The sequence below is a fragment of the Haliotis rufescens genome, unplaced genomic scaffold, assembly GCF_023055435.1.
Source record: "Haliotis rufescens isolate VD_foot unplaced genomic scaffold, xgHalRufe1.0.p SCAF_3, whole genome shotgun sequence".
NCBI classification, from domain to species: domain Eukaryota; kingdom Metazoa; phylum Mollusca; class Gastropoda; order Lepetellida; family Haliotidae; genus Haliotis; species Haliotis rufescens.
The window spans coordinates 35,884,026-35,906,759 of NW_025964001.1; the positions used below are offsets into that span (position 1 = coordinate 35,884,026).

Here is a 22,734-nt window from a genome sequence, read left to right on the forward strand (position 1 = left end):
CAGAGTTACAGCAGAGTCGTATATCTAACACATAAACTTGCATCTGTCACGGCAAGGAAACAATTGCCTACATATAACGATGGTTTGTATGGAATCGAACTTGTGGTCTTTGCATAATAGGACAACTCACTATCCATTGGACTAGCCTAGAAGTGACAGAAACTGCAAATGTTTTTCGCTTTTGACTTATGCCAGTCAGCAATATTCAAGCAACATAATGCCCGCATGTATATCATTAAGTCTTGGACAAATGCCCCACCTCATCAAAATCAAAAGTCACCGAGCTTGACCACACCCAATCCATTCTTGTTGCCTCTTACAAGCATAGGTTACTGGAAACCAACTTTACCTGGAATCCCCAGGGGCACTAACAGTTGTTAAAGAATCACTAGTTGCTGGTATTTGTGACATGAATAGGTATCCTCAAGCAACAACTCACCTCCATGGAGTACTGTGTGTATCGGTTCTCGAAAATCATGGCCTCTTGCACTTCCTGCAACATGAACCATACAACATGAACCATACAAACACAAGATTGTTACTACTGACAAACATTCTGTCCACATAAATGAATGAAGGCTTATTCACATAATCAACATCCGCCTCACAAATACATTATATATTTATAAACATTTCACTACTCAGTATCTAATTTTACCATTGTAGTGAGTGAGTGAGGTTTTACGCTGCTTTTAGCAATATTCCAGCAACATCACAGTGGGGAACACCAGAAATGGGCTTCACACATTGTACCCTTGTCGGGAATCGAACCCGGGTTTTAGGCATGACGAGCGAACGCTTTAACCACTAGGCTACCCGACCGCCCCTTTACCATTATAAGCAACACATAAAACATCTCAATGCTGGCTAAACTAATCAGCCAATTTCGCCAGCATATAAAAATTAACACTCTGTGTCAAACATACTTTAGGTCTACACATATAAGCCAGTGGCAGTACACACCATATTGATTCTCTCCAGATCATCCATGTTAGTCTTGTAGGCCTGGACAGCATTGTCAAACTGCCTCAGCTTCTTTAGTTGGTCCTCAAGGGACATCTTGGACTGAAGACCAATAGAGGCCACGGCATCCAGGTTGGTCTCGATCCACTGGCCCACCACATTGGCCTTCTGGCCGAACTCCCGACGCAGGCGCTCGTTACGTTGCTGCCTAGCCATCTCGTTCTGGAGGGTGGAGTCACGCTCGGGCACAAGGTGCTGGACTTCTGTCCATTTGTTGGCGATGTCCTACAAACAAACCCTCAACAGTCAGAATGTCCCCTTGATAGTCAATGTTTGTCCTCATCTTAACATACTGCTACTGAGCAGATGACTACAGTGTAATAACGTTCTGTCACAACTATCACTGACTTAGCGCTAAGGAGACTCATATTCAACTTTTGAAATGTTGTTCACCCCTTCATTCCTAATAAGGTAATAAATGTGAGATATCAGAATTCAAAGAAGGGACCAATGTTCATCTGCTTCCTTTTAATGACAGCAGCAAAATGTTCTCAATCCTGCAACTGACTGGAGGAAATGTAAAGTTGAACAACCATTTTGAAACTGAAACAATGAAACAATGGTACAATGAGGATGATGTCACAACGATTATGTTGACAATGATGGATGGTGATTAACAGTCAAGAGCTATGGCTTTCATTATGCATGGTAAGATGCATGCAATGTAACTATAAACTGCTTACTCCAAGTACTCAAGGATATTTCATACATTTTATCATACACATAACACTTAAACAGAACACAAAACAGCATGATTAAGTAATATAACAGAAATATCCATGCCTGGGACCACATATTTTTTCACGTTAGATTAAAACAAAAACAAAAAACACTCCAAACATTATTTCATATTTTAACTTTGATGACAAAAATATTTGCAATTTTTAATCAAGTTCATTTTAGAAAATCAGACAATGTTTATAATCTTAACAAAATTCAAATTACCGTAGTAAATTATCAGCTTGAGTAAACAGGTTGAGATTAATATTATTAGTCATTATAGAGATATATGACACCTAGAAGTACTTGGGATTCCTCACAGTGTCCGAAATAACTACCTGCCCGCCTGCCCGTGTCTAGTAACTTTCCTGTCAGGCTTTTCCTCCACCTGCCAGGCTATTTGGCAGATAATTTTAAGAAAACTTATGTATTCAGTTTTATCGTAAGTCCTTGTACATTCTAAGTAATCATTTGCCATATTTCAACTGAATCAAGACATGATTTGTCTCTTAGTTTCTGCAATTTTTAAATATTTATAATGCCTGAATGCAGGCAGGTAACTTTGAAGATGAGCAGGCAACACTTATGGGTCACCTGCCAGACTGTCTTGTTGGGTTTTAAAATTATTTCGAACACTGATTCCTCTACAAATAAGCTTATACTCAGACATATACTGAACTGTTTTCATAACCTTAAAGCACAAGAACTCAAAAAGCTATTGCTTTTTTAGGGAAAATTTAAGTGCACAAGGCAAAAGATATATTCAGTGAACAAAAGAGATGAAAATAAAAGACATGAAATTTCCTTTCAGATCATGCCTGTAACCAGATTTGACTTGACGAGTGACAGCTGATCATGCATGTGTTGCATGCGACATGAACCCTCCCCTTCGAGGGGACTGCCAAAAATATAGTCTTAGTATTTAGAGTGACTACATCTACACATAGTTATAGAGTACAGAGAACTACAATTCCTGTCAACTACAATCAGAGCAGGCTGTCGTTCCACAAAGTGACCTTAGTTCTATGACTGTCATAAGTCAATTTTAAATATAGGAGCAACGATCATCCATTGGACAGCAACCTGCTTTGTTCAACTGGGCCTACGGCCTGTTCCTAAAAGGGATCTTAGCGCTAAGAAGATCACAACTCCCCTACTTCAACATAGACTTAAAATAATCGTAGTGCTAAGATCGTTTTGTGGAACCAGGTCCGCAGATGAAGGAGTTCTGCACTCTGGCATTGCTAAATATTTTTCATTAAATCTAATAATATTTACAAGCATTGATGATACTATCGCTCATGCACTATACATAAACATGCGGACAGAAAGATTACAATAAGTTTCTTTATTTGTTTGTCACTGAACTTAGTTGCAGTGATGTATTGATCAATTAACCCATGACAATTGAACATCCAACAGGAAATATTCATGAGGGATTAACCACAGTAGCTCCTGCATACACTGACAATTAGTTCCCATGACCTGAAGCAGTTAGTAAGTTGGTTAGCAAGTACATTGTTGTTATTGCCTGCCAGGAGAAATGTGACGTGTTAATAGGTGGTGACAGTGTGACGTGAAAGTTAAACAAAGTTATTTCAATTATGACACCATTTTCCGTGACACTGTGGCGCCAGTATTTCTCCTGTGATTCTAGAGTCTCATATATGGGTTGTTTATTTTGCAGAACAGTGAAACTATCTAAACAACGAAACACTAAACAATGTACATCTGTGTGACTGACTGCAAGCACCATGTTCCTGATAACGTAAGGTGGTGATTCCCCCACATTAGATCTCAATGTCTTCCATGTCACCTTCAGGAATTTGGTAGGACATGTTCTAGAAAACGTTGGGAACAGTTACCAAAGTAACAATATGGATGAATACCCCCTAACAAATCAGTTTGAGACACTTACTATTTCAATATGGATTCCGTATCTCATAAATGATATCACCAGATATTGCTAACCTTCTTTCATACAGCTTTACAATTAAGACCCATGCCATGTTAAGAAACCCCAATAAAACCATTTGCTCAGATATCAAGAGTGCTGAATTAAGTTTGATGTAAATTCTCATAACATTTTGATACATTCCTGCCCAAATACACCTTCACCACATGCTAAAAGTTTCTGTTCAATCAACATTTCATCAAAAAATAAAAAAATTGTGATAAAAACAGCTCCCCATGCCACAGTTTCATACACTTAAATATTTATGTTGCTATGCAACAGGGTTCAGTCACATCCCTTTGATCTACATCCCCTCCACACAGATGCACATAAAGAATAACACGATAACAACAAAAAGCAAATGTAAGGTGACAGCGAAGTACAGCGACACCCTGTGTAGCTCTCCTCCGCCGTGGGAATTAGTGTTAGCACCTTGCATGAAACATCGACATTACAAACAGTTGAATACAGAGGTTGAGTGGAGAAGCGATCACTCGCTGGCTCTCTCGTACCCAAGCCAGTGAGGGCTGCATATACTAACCTCCTACTCCCAGTCCAAGGCAAAAACAAATGTAAAGAAAGGGGACAAATGCTTTAAAATGGGTGCATCAACCTAGATGGTATGGGTTAGACATTTGCAATCATTCATTAACAAACCACACAGGTATTTGATGAGGTTAGGAAACGAGGATCAAGCATGACACGGATGAAAACACAACACACACCTTTACACATCTAATCTAACCTTTATAGTAATAGCTTACTGGGTTACAGTAATAGCTAGCTGCCTTATAGTAATAGCTAACTGGTTTACAGTAATAGCTAACAGGTTTACAGTAATAGTTAACTGGTTTACAGTCATAGCTAGCTGCTTTGTTACAGCGATAGAAATTGGCACTAGTCCTATAGTCCTTACCAAACTGCCCAATAGTTAAGGTATCATGAGTGAGTGAGTGAGTTGGGTTTAACGCCGCTTTTAACAGTATTCCAGTTATATCACGGCGTGTCAGCTTAATGTGGGAGGAAAGCCCGAAGTGATGCAGGTCTTAGACGTTTACCACTTCGGTGAAACCCACGAGCACGGGTATGGTGCTGACAAACCTAGAAACATAATCGGGGCGAACCGGGATTCGAACCCACAATCATAGGTTTCTGGCATGCCCAAGGGACGCAACTCTGCACAGCGAATCGCGGCGCCTTAGACGACTGGGCCACCCGTGCCCCCTAAGGTATCATGAGGACTTTGCCATTTTTCAGTGTTTTGCTATATGTTATCATTATAAGGACTAGTGGACTAAAAATGTTAGTTTCTATCGCTGTATAGTAACAGCTAGCTGCTACCATAACTTTCGGAGACAGTGGGAGTAATGACTCTTAAGTGAAAATCTTGAGAAAACATGAATATGCATTATCTTCAGAAATCAGACACGATGGGACTCCACAAACATTTTACATTGAATAAATATCAGTGCATTTCCAAACACATATTAGTTTCATATACATAGTAGGTGCAACATTTATAATCATGTATAATAGGGATGACCTGTCTAAAGTTTAACTTTGGGAAACGTTATACAGTGATAATGGAGGGTTTGTGATATTAGCATGGTCCAGTATATTCATTACTATATCTGTAATTGTCAAGGTGCCTAGCATACCTCCATCGGACTTTCATCCTGCAAATTCAGTAGTTTGTGCAATAACATGGTGAAAAAAACTTGCAAAATATTTTAGGCACAGCACACTGCAAGTCTAAAATGTAAATAGTAAATTGCGTGTGCATTCTGAGAAGCTCTCCGCAATTTAAGCTGAAGCTGAATGTAGTGGATGTCATGTGGACTTTCACTAAACGAGTGATTAAGAGAAAACATTATAAGAAAGCTGGTCCCTAGCTAAGGCCTGCTGTACTGGACACATTGGACTGGCTTTCACCTCATCTGACATAAAACTTGATGATGGACCTGATAGGATACATGCTTACAGAAAGAGAACATCTTTATGTTTACAGTCGGAATTAAATAAATTACAATAATAAATATGCAACACTTTCCCAGGGATGAAAACTGGTGCCAGCCTGAGCCATGTCTTTGTTAAAGGTCTCAGGGTTGGAGGAATTTTAATTTGTCGTGTGTCCTTACACGTTATCACAATTCAGGATGGAAAGTGTTTCAGGTTAAGTTGCGTATCTGATAAAACTACATCAACCATCAAAATTTGGAGCAAGAATTAAAGATCATGAAGAGTAAAAATTTAGTGTTGCAAAACTTTTCAACTTGAAAATAACCTCTTATTCACAAGAAACATAAAATGCTAAGTTCCACGACCAATGCTTGTTGCAGCCACGACTATGTAAACTACAGCATGTATAGTGGGGAGGAAGTCCATGTACCTGAGCGTGCAGTGTGGAGTAGGGGTTGTCTGGTGGGGTCAGGTTGTACTGCTGGGCCAGGCGGTTCACTTCCTGCACCAGGGAGATGATCGTCTGGAACTCCTTGTCTGCCTCACCCAGAGTGGCCTTGAACTGCTCATGGGCGTCAATCAGACCCTGAAAACCGCCAAACTCACATTGAAGTCCACAGAACCATTCTACTGATAAGACTACCTGAGCTTAAAAGAATATTGGGGACCTTTATCAGTTGCACTATGACGCCATGTTAAACATATATTACTCAACATTTGCTAAGGATCACAATAGTCATCTTTAGTCAAAGGTGTGGTCCTTAGTAAATGTTGAGAAGTATATATTGCAAATGGATAACAACTTCCTTATTTACTGTCATTTATAAATTGTCTCTACTTTGTCATCCGTCAACTCCTATGTAATGCCTATCAAACAATTCAGTATATATTGCTTTACCATTCAAAGTTACATTTAGATATTTAGGTCATAAATTAATAATTGGTTTATTTTGGAAATATATCAGTTCAATATGCTCGACAACCACAGTGTCTTTCTTCAGTATCAACACTAACAGTTAAATGTTTGCCAACAGTCCATATTGTTTACAAATTCAGACAGGCATTTGAAATTAAAATGAGTTATCTTTTGTTGCGAATGGCGTTCTTGCACTTGCCTGCACTTCTTCTGTTGTGTGCACAATGAACATATCCATCAGATCTTCCTTGGCTCCATCCATCCAGTTGTTGAATGGCTGCAAGGGGAAGTAAAGGACAAATTGTCAAAGTCGTCAGTTCTCACACATCTTACAACTAATCATTCAATTCATTCCATCTCTGTTTCCGATCACCTTTTATGATCAGTCACAACATTACTGCTGATCAGTATCAGTGCTTCAGATTGACAGGTGGTGGGGTCACCGACCCAGGAACACACAAATGACCCTCAGTGTTATAACATGGATCCCCTGGTCCCATATATCTGTAACCTGACCAATGTGGCTTAGGGTTACAAACAACCCATAAACATTGAAGTCAACCTGAAGCTGTAATATATTTAATGAAGAACTCTTACTGCAGCTCTCTTGGCAAACTCCAGATGAAGCTGGTCAATCTTCTCCAGAATCCTCTCAGCCTCCTACAAGACACACATACAGGTCAGCTTTGTCAACAACTATGACAGGTCTAATAGAAAAGCATTACTATTTCCTAACCTAGATTTTGTTAATCAAGATGAAACATGTCAATTTCATGGATGCAATTTACGGATCTTACTCTTAAAGAAAAATCATTCTGACAATAATCATTACTTTAATTCATGATTGTGTACTACAACGCTGATGTATCTCAAGCATATGTTAGTCCAACAGTCACTATAGAGAATCAATCACTACCCTAAACCCCCAGTTCACAGCTGCCAACTTTCCAAATTCACATTTAATACTTTGTTGCGATCTGCTCATTGTGACACCAGAGCCCAACAATTTCCGAAATGTTAATTTTATCACTTGGTTTCTATTTCGGCTTCAGCAACCTCCAACAATAGGACACTATAATGCAATACTGTATTAAGACTTCAAACCAGTTGGTAACAAGACATACTCGCATTCATTGACGGTGCAAGGCTAAATGAGTACCCTGTCTTCATCGGTGTCGAAAATTGTGCCCTTGTGACTTATTTTTGTATATTGGCATATTATTTGAACGAATTAAAGAAGAAATCATATTTACATACTTAAGCTGCAAATTCATACAAATACAAAAAGTTGGCAGCTATGCCAGTATTGTAAATTGTCATTTGATATACATGGCAAACTACAGCCAACATGTCCATCAATGGAAATGGTTTGGACACTAACTGTATCATAAACAGGAGAGACAACTTACATCCAGTCCTTCCCTCCTCTTCTGCGTCAACAGACCAAGACGGTCCCACTGATCACAGATATGCTGAAGAAAAAACACAGGGTCATATTTTGATTACTAATCATAGTTTGATAAAGCTTTGACAATATTTTCGGATTTACATCATACTTATGTTTACATACTTAGAAACAAAAGGTGGATAGGAAGATATGTGTAAGAAGACAGTAGTGGTTGTCTACCTGACATCTTGAATTGACTGATGCCACATCATGGTACTCCAGAGCACTGAAACATACATAATGTCACTGTCAGCCATACATTCAGGAAACAGCCTCATGAAGTAGCTCATCTTAACAAGTTCCATGTAACTTAATGAAAAACACTAAGTGAGTTGGGTTAATTTTAACAGTGTTCAAGTTCTATCAAAGCGTGTCAGCTTAATGTGGGAGGCAAGCCCTAAGTCATGCAGGTCTCAGACGTTTACCACATTGGTGAAACCCAGGAGCACCAGTATGGTGCTGCTCGACCTAGAAACATGACTCGGGTGAACTAGGATTCGAATATAGGTTCCTGGCAAGGAATTATCTGAAATTGTCCTTGCGGTTTTGATGGTAAGGAGTGCACTCACTTCAACTCCTGTGCAATGGCTGCAATCTGCTCCACGCGGTCCTGGTGAGCAGCAAGGTCACTCTCGAAGGCCTCATGCTTCTTCTTCATCGCCTGGAAGTACAACAAAACACAGGTTAACCAGGCAGAGCACTTCACTGCATCCAAACGTTTGTAAATGTACCCAAATGATTGACTCAAACTCTGCACTGGATCAGAGAGATACACAACAGAACAGATAGTGGCGGAAACTAGTAATATTTAAAGTGAGGCAGAATATTTGGTGTTCATGTGGGGAATATGGAGGCCAAAAAAGGAGCGTGCTCTCCGATCCTCTGGTGGAACTCTACTGTATCAGCCTCTGTCTACTTCTGCTATGTCTGACCGTGCCTTCTCCTTTTGCAGTCCACAGTTATGGAACGCTTTGCCTTTGAATCTGAGAAACTCTGCTTCTAAGGAAACATTTAAGTCTCTCCTCAAAACCCACTTCTTCACCTCAGCTTTTCAATAGATCTCCTGATTGTTGGCACATGTACATAGATATTACTTTTTAACCTTGTCTCAGCGCCAGTGAGCAACTGTCGATGGATATTAGGCGCTTTACAAATCAATTATTATTATTATTATTATTATTATGATACTGAATACCAAAGGCAGCAATGTTTTATTGCTGATGGCTTTTATCTAAATGCTGCTTGAGATGTCGATGAAAAATAGAAATAAAGCCCACTGCCATGGTAGCTGTGTAAAAGTTAGGAAACAGTGAGTGAGTGAGTGAGTTGGGTTTAATGCCGCTTTTAACAGTATTCAAGTTACTTCACAGGGTGTCATCTTAATGTGGGAGAAAGGCTCGAGGTGATGCAGGTCTCAGACGTTTACCACTTCAGTGAAACCAACGAGCACAGGTATGGTGCTGACAAACCTAGAAACATAATCGGGGCGAACTGGGATTCAAACCCACAATCATAGGTTTCTGGCGTGCCCAAGGGACGCAACTCTGCACAGCGAATCGCGGCGCCTTAGACGTCTGGGCCACCTGTGCCCCCTAGGAAAGAGTGAATGTTCATCAGTAAGTGACCATGTGGAACAAACCTGTAATGACCTTGACCTACAAGAAACTACTGACCTTGAGTTCGTTCAGTCTGCACTGCTTGAAGTCTCTGCTCTGGAGCATGTCCTCCTTGCCGGTTGACCATTCCTCATGAATTTGACACTTGTGGCGGAATTTCTGCGCCAAATGATCAAGGCGCTCTAATCTGTAAATTGAGAGGACGATGTAACATTGAATCAGCAACCCTCAGAACAAAGTAATGTTAATATTTTTACAATCTCAGCATACCCCCTAGCATTATACACTTACTGTGCCTCGCAATAATTCATTTAAGTCTTACAAAATTTTCAACATTCCTGTTACATTAGTTTCCACACTGGTTGCAGCAATTCATCCAAGAGTGTAACAAAAGACCTTGATTCTGTCCCTAAATCCCCACTGGGGTTTTAAAAGTAAAGTTACCTACCTTTGAAGTTCTGAGAGGAGCCACTCCTCAAATCCTTTCTCTGCAGATTCCAGTCCCTTCCAGGCATTGGCAATATCCTGCAGCAGACAAAACATGCCCCATGATAGTTTCTGTCTGTACAGATAACAATCCTACAAATAACTGACAAGTCTTAAAGGTATCACACAATGTGCAGCGAGCCTGACCACCCGATCCCGTTAGCTGCCTTTTACTGCAAGCATGGGTTGCAAGTCACAATGTGCATGTTATGCAGAGGTGGTTACAGAGAACATAACAATATTCTTTGGAAAATAAAGCTGTTTTTTTTTTTAAGAACTCTCAAATATGGAAAAAAGACGGTAACTTATCAAAATAGCACTTAACCAAGTCCAAAGGTATTTATTATGAGAATGGCAACTTTTGGATGTGTCATGTGTATCTAAAGTTCAGTATGAATGTAATCAGATAAACATACCGAAACCATTTTGCCTTCGGTGGGAATATAGGCTGGTCTGTTGCTCAGCCTCAGCCTTGTCTGTAGGGTGTTAAAGCTGTTTTCCAGCTGAGCTTTATCGTTAAGTTTTGGCGGTTTGTGCAAGCGGCGGTAGTCACGGAACTCATCCAACTTGCGTCTGGTGCCGGGCAGGGTGTTGTCTGTCACACGGTTCTCCAGCCACGGGCGGGTCTTCCTGATCCACTCAAGAAGCTGCAAAAAACAAGGGGAGATAATAAGTTTTATGATGTAGCCAGCAACATTACATCCTTACTCTGCTGCGGAAATCAAAACTACTACTTTGATTGAACCTTTCACACCTTTAAAGTTGAAATGTCTCTTGCACACTGAAGTGTACCAAAGTATTACGATGATGAGTTCATCACCAAGCTGACAACTATTGCCTGTCTCAACCAATGTGTAAAACATTCAAAAATATCAAGATATCAAGTAAATATTGCTCAACTTGTTAATCACATTTCACATAACCTCAAACATAGCTACAAAAGTATGCAAAACAATTTCTTAAAAGTTAGACTTCAACAACTCTTCATTTTCATGTCTTCCTTGCTGGTGAGTGAGTGAGTGAGTATGGTTTTACGCCGCTTTTAGCAATATCACGGCGAGCCATACATGGGCTTCACACATTGTACCCAAGTCGGGAATCGAATCCGGGTCTTCAGGGTGACGAGCAACGCTTTAACCACTAGGCTACCCGACAGCCCCTTCCATGCTGGCTGGCTATGTCTTCTTAACCGGTAAATTGAAATTAGCAAAGGATTTTGACATGTAAAATTGTGATAGGAATCTTGAATACTTAGCAGGAAACAAAACTAGATGTCTGCAATGCGGAATAGGAAGTCGGTAAACTCACATCACTGGCAAGACGCTCATACTCTTCCATGAGTCTCTCATTCTCCTGGTTCACCTTCAGCACCTTGCAGATACGGTTGGCGGCTGTCTCGGCCTGAAACATGCAGCAACATCGTAAATTATTGAGTCTGGGCCAGTCCAATCAGTGGTTGAGATAATCACCTACACTGTCAGGGAATGATACGTGCAGTCTTCAAGTCTGACCACCGGATCCAAACAAATTGCTGCCTACTACAAGAAATTGGGCGCTTGGACTAATTCCATCCCAGGTCCCCACGGGAACTGTTACTATGATTCACTTTGATAAAGTGGTATTCAAAACATCATTTACTTTGCATTTGGCATGATTTGTTTCAAATAATTCTACAATAAAAATTGTGACAAGTTAAAACTATCCAGAACATTAGGATTGCTGTACTGGATGAGTAAGTTTGTTGTATTTGAAAATCCAGAGGATGCTACACAGGACATTGTCTCGCACACGACCAGAATACACAGTGATTCTCATCACCTGCTGAGCTCCTGAAAAGGCGTGGTAGTAGCAGGAGACGTATGCCATCACAGACCTCTCATCTGGTTTCACGGAGTTCACCATATCTGTATTTGTCAAAAATAACATAAGGTCAGTCAAGGATGAAATTAAAACATTAACAGTTGCAAAGTAATCATAGGAAATGAAAAATCTTGATTAAAAGATATTCTGAAATTGGTTGAATCCACACCACTTTCAGTACTATTCAAGTTATTCTCCAGCTAGTAAAGAGATTCATAATTGATCTTTGTTGATCTCGAAGCCGAACATGAATAGCCTCCCTTGACAATTGTCCGTGTTGTAAGTAATAGAATTTTTATGGTTACAAGGGGCTTTATCGTCACAAATGGCGGCCATTTGAGCACAGAATATGTTCATAAAGTATGCCAGAGGCATTCTGCATTTTAAAAAATGTATCCGTCTTTCCCCCCCCCCCCCCCTCCAACCCTGGACTTTGGGCTGAAAAATCCGTAATCCTAAAAATAAAAAAAGCCTGGCCTTAAGATGATATTATTTGACAGCCCTTTGTCAAAAAACATTATCAGGAGACTTCCCTCACCTTCAGGATCCAACATGCGAGGGATGTCTAAGTGCTGTTCAGCAACATCGAAGGCAGTGTTCAGGTTTTGAAGTGGGTTGTCCTGATATGGAAAACATACAAAGATCAGATACACACTCACAACAAGTCTTGTTACCTATATGAACTCATGCTGATATAGCAGCTTACACTGAAAGTATTAGTAAAGCAATTTCTATACAATCTATGATCAAAGCAAATGTTGAATCACTCCTGGAAGCTAAGGGTAGATAACTCTTTGGAAATCTAAAGGGCAATAACTCCACTCAGCACTGCAGCTATTCCTTCTAGGACTGTCCCTATCTATGTTCCTCCAATTGGCAGGTGTCAATCTTTGATTCATCATTATATTGGAAGCATTAAAACACAGCAGCTTATACTAAAGGTGTAGACTATTTGACCTAATAAGTGCTTGGACATCACAACAAGGACAACTGTCATAGAACTATGACTTAAAATTTACGTTCCACAAACTCAAACATTCCAGGTAAATTTTCCACACAAATATTCACAGAATTTTCTACCTGAATATTCACATATTCATTTTTAATAAAAAAGGTGAAAGTCTATTTCTAATGGGACGTAGCACGCAACTAAATTCATGCACTACAGTTTGACATGCTCAATCCTCAATGAAAACGGGCAGTTGTACAAACTTTAATTCACTTTTCTTGAGCATTGGTTCTATGAAACTATTCTACACTGAATCTAACACTGTTGATAGTCAAGCTAAAGAATAGCCTATGTAAAAGTGAAATGACAATACTCAAGAAAAGTGATAAAAACATAAGTAGAATCACTGTAAAATAAAGTTTAATACATGCCCACATCATCATGTTGAAGTAAAATCTCACAAACAAATGTGTTTAATGAAATTAATCAACGCAAAACTTTCAAACTGAGAGATTTGAATGGCTGCATGCTTTGTAAAGCTTGCTTGGCTTGTGACACACATAGCAGTAGTGAGAGGGACACAATGGTGTATCCTCAACATAAAGTGACTGATAAAATAAAAGTGACATTTCTACCAAATGAATATGCAAAAATAACTGAAAATGAAACTACATGACTAAAAAATAAACATTCAGTGATTTGCTGAATTAATGGTTTCCTACAAATTCAGATATACTCATGAAATTAATTTCTATTTTCCAGGTCATACATATTTCTTTTTCAATTCGACATACGTAGAATATTCTCCACAACTGCAGATGAATGTGTCCAGCTCAAGCATTGTTCTCCCTACACCAGCGACTGACCAACCAATACACTGTGACGGCCACCGTGCCCCTCCCACTCTACCACCCGCACCCCACAGCACATGTTCAGCTAGCCAGCCTCTGATCTGGGACATAGGAATAGATAGATGAGCCATTCAGAGAAAGGTTCATGCAAATATTCTGTAAAGTTACCAATACTGATATCCTGATCTTCAAATTTCGCCGTTAACTGTTGAAGTCGATGAGAATTTCATCAGCATACTGAAAGCACCTGCCACAACTGACCAATCTGACCATCACATGACAAGACTACCTCGACCAGACTGCGGACCACAATTCACCACATGGGTGGGTACAGCTTCATCACACATTTAGCACCATATGAGTAATAGCAAAGACAGACCATTCCATAACAGGAATCAAACTTAATTCTTTGACATATAAGCAAACACTTTAACAACTAAGCTGCCAGACAGCTCCTCAAAACAGTGTTTCATTTTGATTTCAAAAAGGTCCTGTATCTTAATCAAATCTTTCACAAAATTCAAAAAGACAATTCATTAGATCTCTCTTATATTTGTATCCCTCACATGGAAATAACAACCAGTATTAGACATAAAGAGAACTCTCAAAACATTACAACATTCTATATATCACCATTACAACAGATAGTATGTCTGACTACAGCTTCTGGCATTGCTATCTCGACTTCAGGGGCATCTTAATTCTCCCTCAACCAAACATCTTCCAAAACACCATTGAACAGTATCCGAAATAACGCATGTATTTTTAGTCAAGCCGATTTCAAATATTCAACACCGTGAATACACATTCAGTTCAAGAGACCTGAGAGCTATCCTGAAAACTTGCTGAAAACAGTGATTGTTCTGAGAATGACTTGCTGAAAACAGTGATGTTCCTAGAATAACTTGCTGAAAACAGTGAATGTTCTGAGAATGACTTGCTGAAAACAGTGATGTTCCGAGAATGACTTGCTGAAAACAGTGATGTTCCTAGAATAACTTGCTGAAAACAGTGAATGTTCCTAGAATGACTTGCTGAAAACAGTGATGTTCCGAGAATGACTTGCTGAAAACAGTGATGTTCCTAGAATAACTTGCTGAAAACAGTGAATGTTCCTAGAATAACTGGCTGAAAAAAGTGAATGTTCCTAGAATGACTGGCTGAAAAAAGTGATGCTCCTAGAATAACATCACACTCACACATGAAACATTAAGAACAGGAAAATTTTCCAATTTGCCACCGAAAAAAGTAATTTCGAATGAACAATCTATGTTCGTCAACATGTAACCAGATTCATGAACCCCGAGGAACCACTGTGTCATAATCAGAAGAACAATAAAAACCAGCTGATGAAGCAAATTCCATAGACAGTCAGTCATGACAGGTGCTTGCTGGATGCCCTTGACCTCTGACCTAGCCCTATCTGACACCTCGTAACTCACCTTAGATAGTTTGCTGTAGTCAATAAGATCAGGTCGGTGCCTGTGTATGAGTGCACAGAATGCCAAACCATCTTTAAAGCTGAAGAAGAAATTAAAAGTAAGCACATGCGCAGGCTTAACGAAAGAAGGTAACGTGTTAGATGTTACGGCAGCATTCTCGTTGGGCGAGGGCGCCACCTATTACCCGTGATAACTTGTAATAGTCTATGAGTTCAGGGCGATGTCTGTGAATTAGGGCACAGAAGGCTAAACCATCCTTCCAGCTGGAAAAGCAGACAGTCACATTAACAACGTAAACATGGCAACATAGGAGAATTGGCAACTGAAATAGGGAGAGGACATCTTAAAAACTATCAACTTGTCTATCTATGTATCTAATGCTACTCATTACAGAACTCAAGTTACCAGAAGTCTTCCAAACACCTATACTTGAGAATTTACTTTACAATGATTACATATAAATCATTTGGACTCATAACTTTATCTGATGACTTTTACAGTCCACAAATCATTTCTTACCAGAAATATTTACCAGATATTTTACCATTTACAATATGAGACAGGAAGATAGTAAACTTCTCACCTAACACAATTCTAGTAATTAATATTCAACATTTCTCTCCTGGTTACAACATAATGCAAGGTGCACATAGGTCAGTCACAGTTATCTCCCTTGCAACAGGTCTCACCTAAGGTGGAAGTTCTGTACATTGACATTTCTATATGGGGCAGTCTTCCTCTGGCACCAGAGGAGTAAACCTTCTTTTGCTGTCATTTCTGTAAATGCAAGCAAAAACATTTAAGAAAAATCAAGTTTGTAAATTCTGAAAAAAGGCACTATTACTGTTTGGCGTAAGATTACTGTTTGGCGTAGGATTACATGACTGTTTTCTACTTTACAATGATAATTACTTGAAAATCTAACTAAACTGCTTATTTCACAGATTTGTTAAAACATAATTTTTATTTATACTCCCCAGGGAGCTGAGAATGAAAACCGAGTGCACACTGATCCAATGAGTGAGTGAGTGAGTGAGTTTGGTTTTACGCCGCTTTTAGCAATATTCCAGCAATATCACGGCGGGGGACACCAGAAATGGGCTTCACACATTGTACCCATGTCGGGAATCGAACCCGGGTCTTCGGCGTGACGAGCGAACGCTTTAACCACTAGGCTACCCGACCGCCCCTCACTGATCCAATGACGGAAGTAATGATGTTAGCGCTTTGAGCATGCACTTAGTGTACAAAGGCTAGTGTTACACAAGTACACACATTTTTATTATTTTCATTCATATAGTGTCACCAACACTCACCTTCTACTGTAATGTCTTGAATAGCAAATCTTAAAATGATCGTCCAGATCATACCTAACGTCATTTTTACATTTCCATCTACAATTTCTGAAAACAGAAAGAAAAAGCATTTAGAAATAAACAAACGATACGCACACTACATTTTAAACTTCTACAACTATAGAATCTAAACAACTTCTTTGAAACTAACTGACGCCAAATCATATCTGGCCAATGAGCTGGTAAGACACAATGCAGATAGAAAGTAGAAGTCTTAAACGTAATTATTATATAATAATGGAAGCTTAGCTCAATATAGATAATTGAAATTTGTGGTTTTGGAACATTTTCATTGCCAGGGGTCACATGGTGTCATATATGTATTTGAATAGTTTTATCAATTCATATCTTAGAAAAAAAAAAGGTCACTCAAACAAATCACTTGCATACATGTCAAGCAACATCAGCTTCTGAATTCACTGGAAATGTTCTTCTGGCACAAAGTCATGCTTTGAACTACATACCAGCATATATACTCAATCTCATTAAAATCAGATCTTAGTTCTCGCTGCGGCTAAACAAAGATCTGAAGACATCCCATGATGGGTCACGTCACACCGACCTGAGCATACTCTGACCGACCAATGGAATTAATGACAAGAAGTCGACATTAGCCAATCAGAAGGCAGCTTTCTCGTGCTTTACGGCACTAATTTCAAATTGGCAACTACGCTTCTAAACATAATTTGACAAATACTCGCTTAAAAGATTGAAACCTGAACAAAAGAACATTCTCGAATGGCTAATATATGGTCTAGATTGTATAGATTCAGTCGTTAAACCCGTTACTATTGTTTGGAATACCCCCTTTTAAAGTTTTCGAGGATGCATGATGAGGAATCACATTCCAACTGTCACTTTCATGATCTGGTAAGCGAAATCACATTCCGAATGTCACTATCATGATCTGGTAAGCGAAGCTCTAATTGGTCGGATGAAATGTCGTTCTGACGGGACCCCTAATGGGATGTCCTCAGATCTTTGTTTAGCGGTAGCGAGAACTAAGATCTGATTTTAATGAGATTGCATATATACTTTAAAATACATTGTTCAAGATCAGTATAAATATATAAGCAGGGATAGACACGGTCACTAGTCTGTTAGTCAAAGCTTGGTGAATATATAGAGAGACCAGTTATTATCTCCCAAAATCTGTAATTTCACATAAACCACTTGTCTGAAATGAGCTGTGGACTAATTAAGATGACAATTAGTGTCTCCCCCTTTATCATGTTTATAGAAGTTAAAACCTCTTCAATACTTTGAAACTTGCAATGGATGACATAAAATAAAGTCTAAGGTATAAATTGTCTAGCCATCTGGTCATCTTATCTTTATCAATAAATTCTTTTCCACCTTCCAGAAACATCACACAGCCATGTTTTGTTGTGAAGCACAAACATTTAATACTAAGGGATTTTATTAGCATCACCCCAAAATAATCAAATTCCATCCCTTAAACAAATACTTTTCATATCTTTCTCCACCTATTTTTATTAAAACTGTTTTATCTTTTCACCGAACGTTATCACTGCCCCTTCTCAACAGGAGACTATAAAAAGAGTCAGGTCACCATACCCACCCTCCCACTGGCCACTAATACTAGTATTGCCTTGCTGATGTCAATTAATAAATCTTTTCACAACTACATGAAAGACGATTATGTCTGGTTTCAGATTGATTTGAATGTCAAAGTTTTTCTTTTGTAGCTGCCAGTCAAAAACGCTAGCAAAAATCAATAATCATCAAAAATACATAGTTGTGTGGAAAATAGTACGACTCATTTTCAAATCCAGAATTAGAGATCCATATTTCTCCATCTTTCTTTCATCATACATGTATTCATGAAAATGAACGTTTTACTGAAATGGTCTTTCAGAGACAGAATGATTGAATTGGAAGAAACGGAAATTCGTCAGCTTTTAAATCTGTTCTTCACACGCACCAACACCCCCAATGTGTGTCAATGTGACCTGGTTAGATCATCAATGGCGCACAATGGACGACAAAGCCTTGTTTAGCATCATCATCTTGTGTGTGCAGACAGGTATAGTGCACATATACCATTTGAGTTACATTCCACATTAGAAGTGAAACGGCCACACATTCAAAGGAGACAAGTCTACTTTTTACTAAATTTAGCATACTTTCAGTAGGTTACACTTTTCAACTGGCTGCCATAATCTGATCTTTGTATGAGGGCTGGCTGAGAGGTATTGTTGATGTGAAACAGTGTGGAACGCAGGAGTCAGATCTGCCACAGCCTGCACACTGTCAGACAGACCTATTTATGTCACAGGACCAGGTGGAGATTGTGGACCACAGCTTATCAACATTTCATGTACCGTATTCAACGTAATAAGCGCCCCGCTCTAATAAACGCCTACGGCGATATTTGCTAGTATATTGGCTAGTGAACAATCCCAATCAGCACCCCTTCCGATTGATTAATGTACACAAGACTTATTTATTCGCGAATAATACGCACTCGTGCGTTATATGCACACTTAATTATGGGCAATTAAATTTGGGAAATATATATCTGTCGTACATAAACATTTCAGGCCGTCAGCATAAACCACGAAATTTATCTTTCAACTCAACTTTTTTTTCACCAAAATAATATTCTAATTTTGAGAGCGCCCTGGGCGCTTATTACGTCGAATACGGTATTACCTTGTTAGGGTTACTATACCTTCACAAGGACAACACACAACATACCTATTGTAATCATCTGCACAGAACCGAAGAACGCGCCTGCTTGACTTCTACATAATCATGATAATAGGGAGTATTTGTGTTGGAGCAGTGTATGGTGGACAGTGCTTTCAATATAACCATCCCATGATATGTTTCAAATATTTCATATTGTCCTTGTTTGGTGTTTGAAATTACAGATGGATTAAAGCAATTTGAAATGCACATTTAACCACTGAATTATATGATTTTAGATTTGTGACTACTTATTGTAAATAGGCTGTTTTGAGATAACTTAAACCCTGAAAGCTGACACATCAATTGAGTACTGGTAATTAAACTATCAAGTATTTACCATGTTTACGCCTGCACACGCATGTAAAGCAGTGTAAATGACAACAACCACATATATACTGATAATTTCACCCCATTTGTGAAAACATATGCCAAAGCTCAAATTTAAAATACAAAACTAATCTTCCACCACTTGAGAAGGGTTACAACATTGGCTCCTCATACACAACTTAAAAGCCCAACAGGAATACAAAACAGCAATCCATTTTTCTCCAGAGTGAACAAGGTTACCATTTTTTGTTGTTTGCAGTGGTAAAGTGATACCACATGGCAGTTGTTGTGCTGCTTGCTGAGTGCAGTCGGATTCTGCAGCTTCCAATGCAGTGTCTCCCCCTCATCTTGTACATATAATGGCAACCCACTCTAGTGCTTCAACGGCTGCATATGAGCAACTATTACTTTCTGGTTTTCATTCCAGGTTCAAGGATTAGGTGACAACACTGCCAACAGTCTTGTTTTTTTATCATTAACCTTGTCTTTGTTGATGCTAGGTTTGGTTTTGGAAAACAACAGTTCCTGAATTAAAGGTACCTACTAGGAGATAACAGGTTCCTACTGATTAAGTTTTTCAGTGTTCAAAAATAAGCATGAAAGTCAAGGGGCCCTTGTTATAACCCTAACATTAAAAATGGAAAATGTAGGTCCCCAGATACAAATGCCAAAGGAGAAGATCTCACAGACTCAGACCCCGTGTATAATTTCAATCACTGTATTTACAGCACAATTACGCAACACCCATGATTCATTAACCAGGAAATTTACAACCCAGGTGACTATCCAGATAAACAAGGTTTCATTGCATAATGAGTCCATATAAGGTATGAAGACATTTTCTCTCCTGCATTGTGCTGATATATCAACATTAACATATCTTGTTATGTCCAAATGTAACATCATAATTTGATGATTACGGAAAGAGGAAATGTTTATTTATAAAATTTAAACCTCTTGTTCCATGAGAAAGTGCTAGAAATTGATACTGTTTTTACAAAACAAAATTGAGTAATATTTCCTCAACTTGTGTGAACTGAGATATGTATGTAATAACTCATTCGTGTAATTAATCAGTGTTCAAAGGGGCCTTATCAAGCTTCAGAGGTCGGAAGATTATAGTACAGTATTGTAGCAGAAACTGTCAACAAAGGGACCCCTTTCATTTCCATCACTTCACCATGCATTTAGCACAACACAAAATCTTGCACTGGTACGAACTGTGAGCCACACATATAGACAACACAATGATTGTTTCCATGACAAGGCAACAGAAGTCGAAAGACAAGGGCTTTGATAGCTTGATACTGCTACAATATGCAGACCTTTATTGATTTGAGTACTTCTTGAATACAGAGGTGTGAACTCTAAGCAGACCGGGGAAGATGGGGGAGGGAGGGGAGGGAGAGGAGGGAGAGGAGGGGAGCAAAGGTCCCAGCAGCCAATCACAGATGAGTCACGGAGTCATGGAGCCATTGTCCATGTTGTGTCCATGGAGCCCTTCCTCTATTACTTCACCCACATTAACAGTGATAATTCAGGAAGGACAAAAATATAGAGTGTTGGACCGAAATACACTGACCGGACAGGCCCATTAACAATGAAAATTTTGAACAATTAACATTAAGCTCTCATTCAGCGATAGATCAGTAAAAAAAATTCTATCAGCAAACAAATTAAAACATATTTGTGCTTGAAGACAGCATTGATTTTCAAACAAGACACAATTGTTCACTTCCAACCACTAACACTTGTCAAGAAGTCCTGAGGAATGGGTCTTTCTTTGTGAGCAGTTTGCAGACACAACCACTACATGTAGTTTTATAGGTTTGGTACACCTACATTCAGACACACTTGGGCTACTTGGGCTACTTTTAACAAGCTAGCAAGACTATTGTTTAATCGTTTCCAGACTGCTTGTGACTAAGAGCTAATGGGATTGAGACGGGACCTCCACACTGTCACACGTATAATACATTCCGGAGGGTTAGACCAGGCGTTCGACAGTAATGCAGATGTAGGTCAAGGCTGTCAACAACAGATCTCCAGTCTCAAGTGGCTCAATGATAACTTATGCAACACAATACAGACAATACACTTGAAGTACTTGCAAATTAAAGTATCATGAATATCCTTGCTGTAAGTGTACATAATGCCATAATGTACAAAATATAATCTCACAGTTACTTAAGGACAGGGTTAGAAACTAACTGTTTTAGTCCACTAGTCCTTATGATGATAACATATAGCAAAACGCTCAATAATGGCAAATTTCTACTAGTCCTTGGGATACCTTAACTATTGGGCAGTTTGGCAAGGACTATAGGACTAGTGCCAATTTCTAAAATGACTTGATTTTCTTTCAATGTAGATACTACTTATACCAAAGTGACAACAAAAACATTGCTCAAAAGAAGATACTGATGCATAGCGTTAGAAACTAACAGGTTCAGCCCACTAGTCCTTAAAATGATAACACTGCAAAACCATTAAAAAAGGACAAATATCTACTGATCATTAGGATACCTTTACTATTGGGCAGTTTGGCAAGGACAATAGGACAAGTGCCAATTTCTAATGCTGGATTCAAGTTATTATCAACAAATTCGTTTTGTATTTCATCAACCAACATTTATGACAAATTCCCTTGAAATATAACAACAAGCATATACGCTGCTTGCACAAATTCATCACTGGCCTTCCCACAGCTTCAATTTTTGTGCACGAAAGGTCATGCTAACAATGAGTTGAATGAAAACATCACTATTTCCTGGTTTCCCTGTTTTAAGCCTTCTCGCTTCCGCAGTGTTACTACAATATGTAACTGAAGTCTGTAAACAATACCCCAACTTGACCTGCGTGCGAGTTGCCGCAAGTACAACAGATGCTGGGTTAAGTGGTTTGATCGGAGCTGAGATCCTGTCAGTGTTGTACTTGCCCCATCAGTAACTTATGTAGAGAAGCCTTCATTTAGATCAACTATTTTAACATCTTTTGTTTTCAGATACACAAGTCATTGGTAGGCTATGGACAGCAGTATATGCCAAAACTCAAGTCAACTAACACCAACTGGTATTTTGGCATTAATTCTAGTTGGTGTTAGTCTTAGACTAG

At 39.0% G+C, this 22,734-nt stretch overlaps 1 protein-coding gene across 4 annotated transcripts in view; it reads right to left on the minus strand.

The window, feature by feature from the left end:
- The window catches only part of LOC124119146 (alpha-actinin, sarcomeric-like), a 48,429-nt gene that overhangs the window by 4,070 nt on the left and 21,625 nt on the right, over positions 1–22,734 (minus strand). Inside the window, exons 3-20 of one of the 4 annotated variants that reach the window (XM_046481564.2) lie at positions 16,540–16,626; positions 15,913–16,000; positions 15,224–15,302; positions 12,520–12,601; positions 11,940–12,025; positions 11,430–11,522; positions 10,538–10,768; positions 10,084–10,160; positions 9,693–9,822; positions 8,589–8,680; positions 8,200–8,245; positions 7,982–8,044; positions 7,170–7,232; positions 6,772–6,849; positions 6,087–6,242; positions 5,356–5,373; positions 964–1,248; positions 440–493 (exon numbers count right to left, since the gene is read on the minus strand). In XM_046481564.2, the coding sequence (XP_046337520.1) occupies positions 440–493; positions 964–1,248; positions 5,356–5,373; positions 6,087–6,242; positions 6,772–6,849; positions 7,170–7,232; positions 7,982–8,044; positions 8,200–8,245; positions 8,589–8,680; positions 9,693–9,822; positions 10,084–10,160; positions 10,538–10,768; positions 11,430–11,522; positions 11,940–12,025; positions 12,520–12,601; positions 15,224–15,302; positions 15,913–16,000; positions 16,540–16,626 (1,808 nt within the window). Of the gene's footprint in view, positions 1–439; positions 494–963; positions 1,249–5,355; positions 5,374–6,086; positions 6,243–6,771; positions 6,850–7,169; positions 7,233–7,981; positions 8,045–8,199; positions 8,246–8,588; positions 8,681–9,692; positions 9,823–10,083; positions 10,161–10,537; positions 10,769–11,429; positions 11,523–11,939; positions 12,026–12,519; positions 12,602–15,223; positions 15,303–15,407; positions 15,487–15,912; positions 16,001–16,539; positions 16,627–22,734 lie in introns of all 4 variants that reach the window. The other 3 variants (XM_046481571.2, XM_046481588.2, XM_046481580.2) reach the window with 3 other exon arrangements.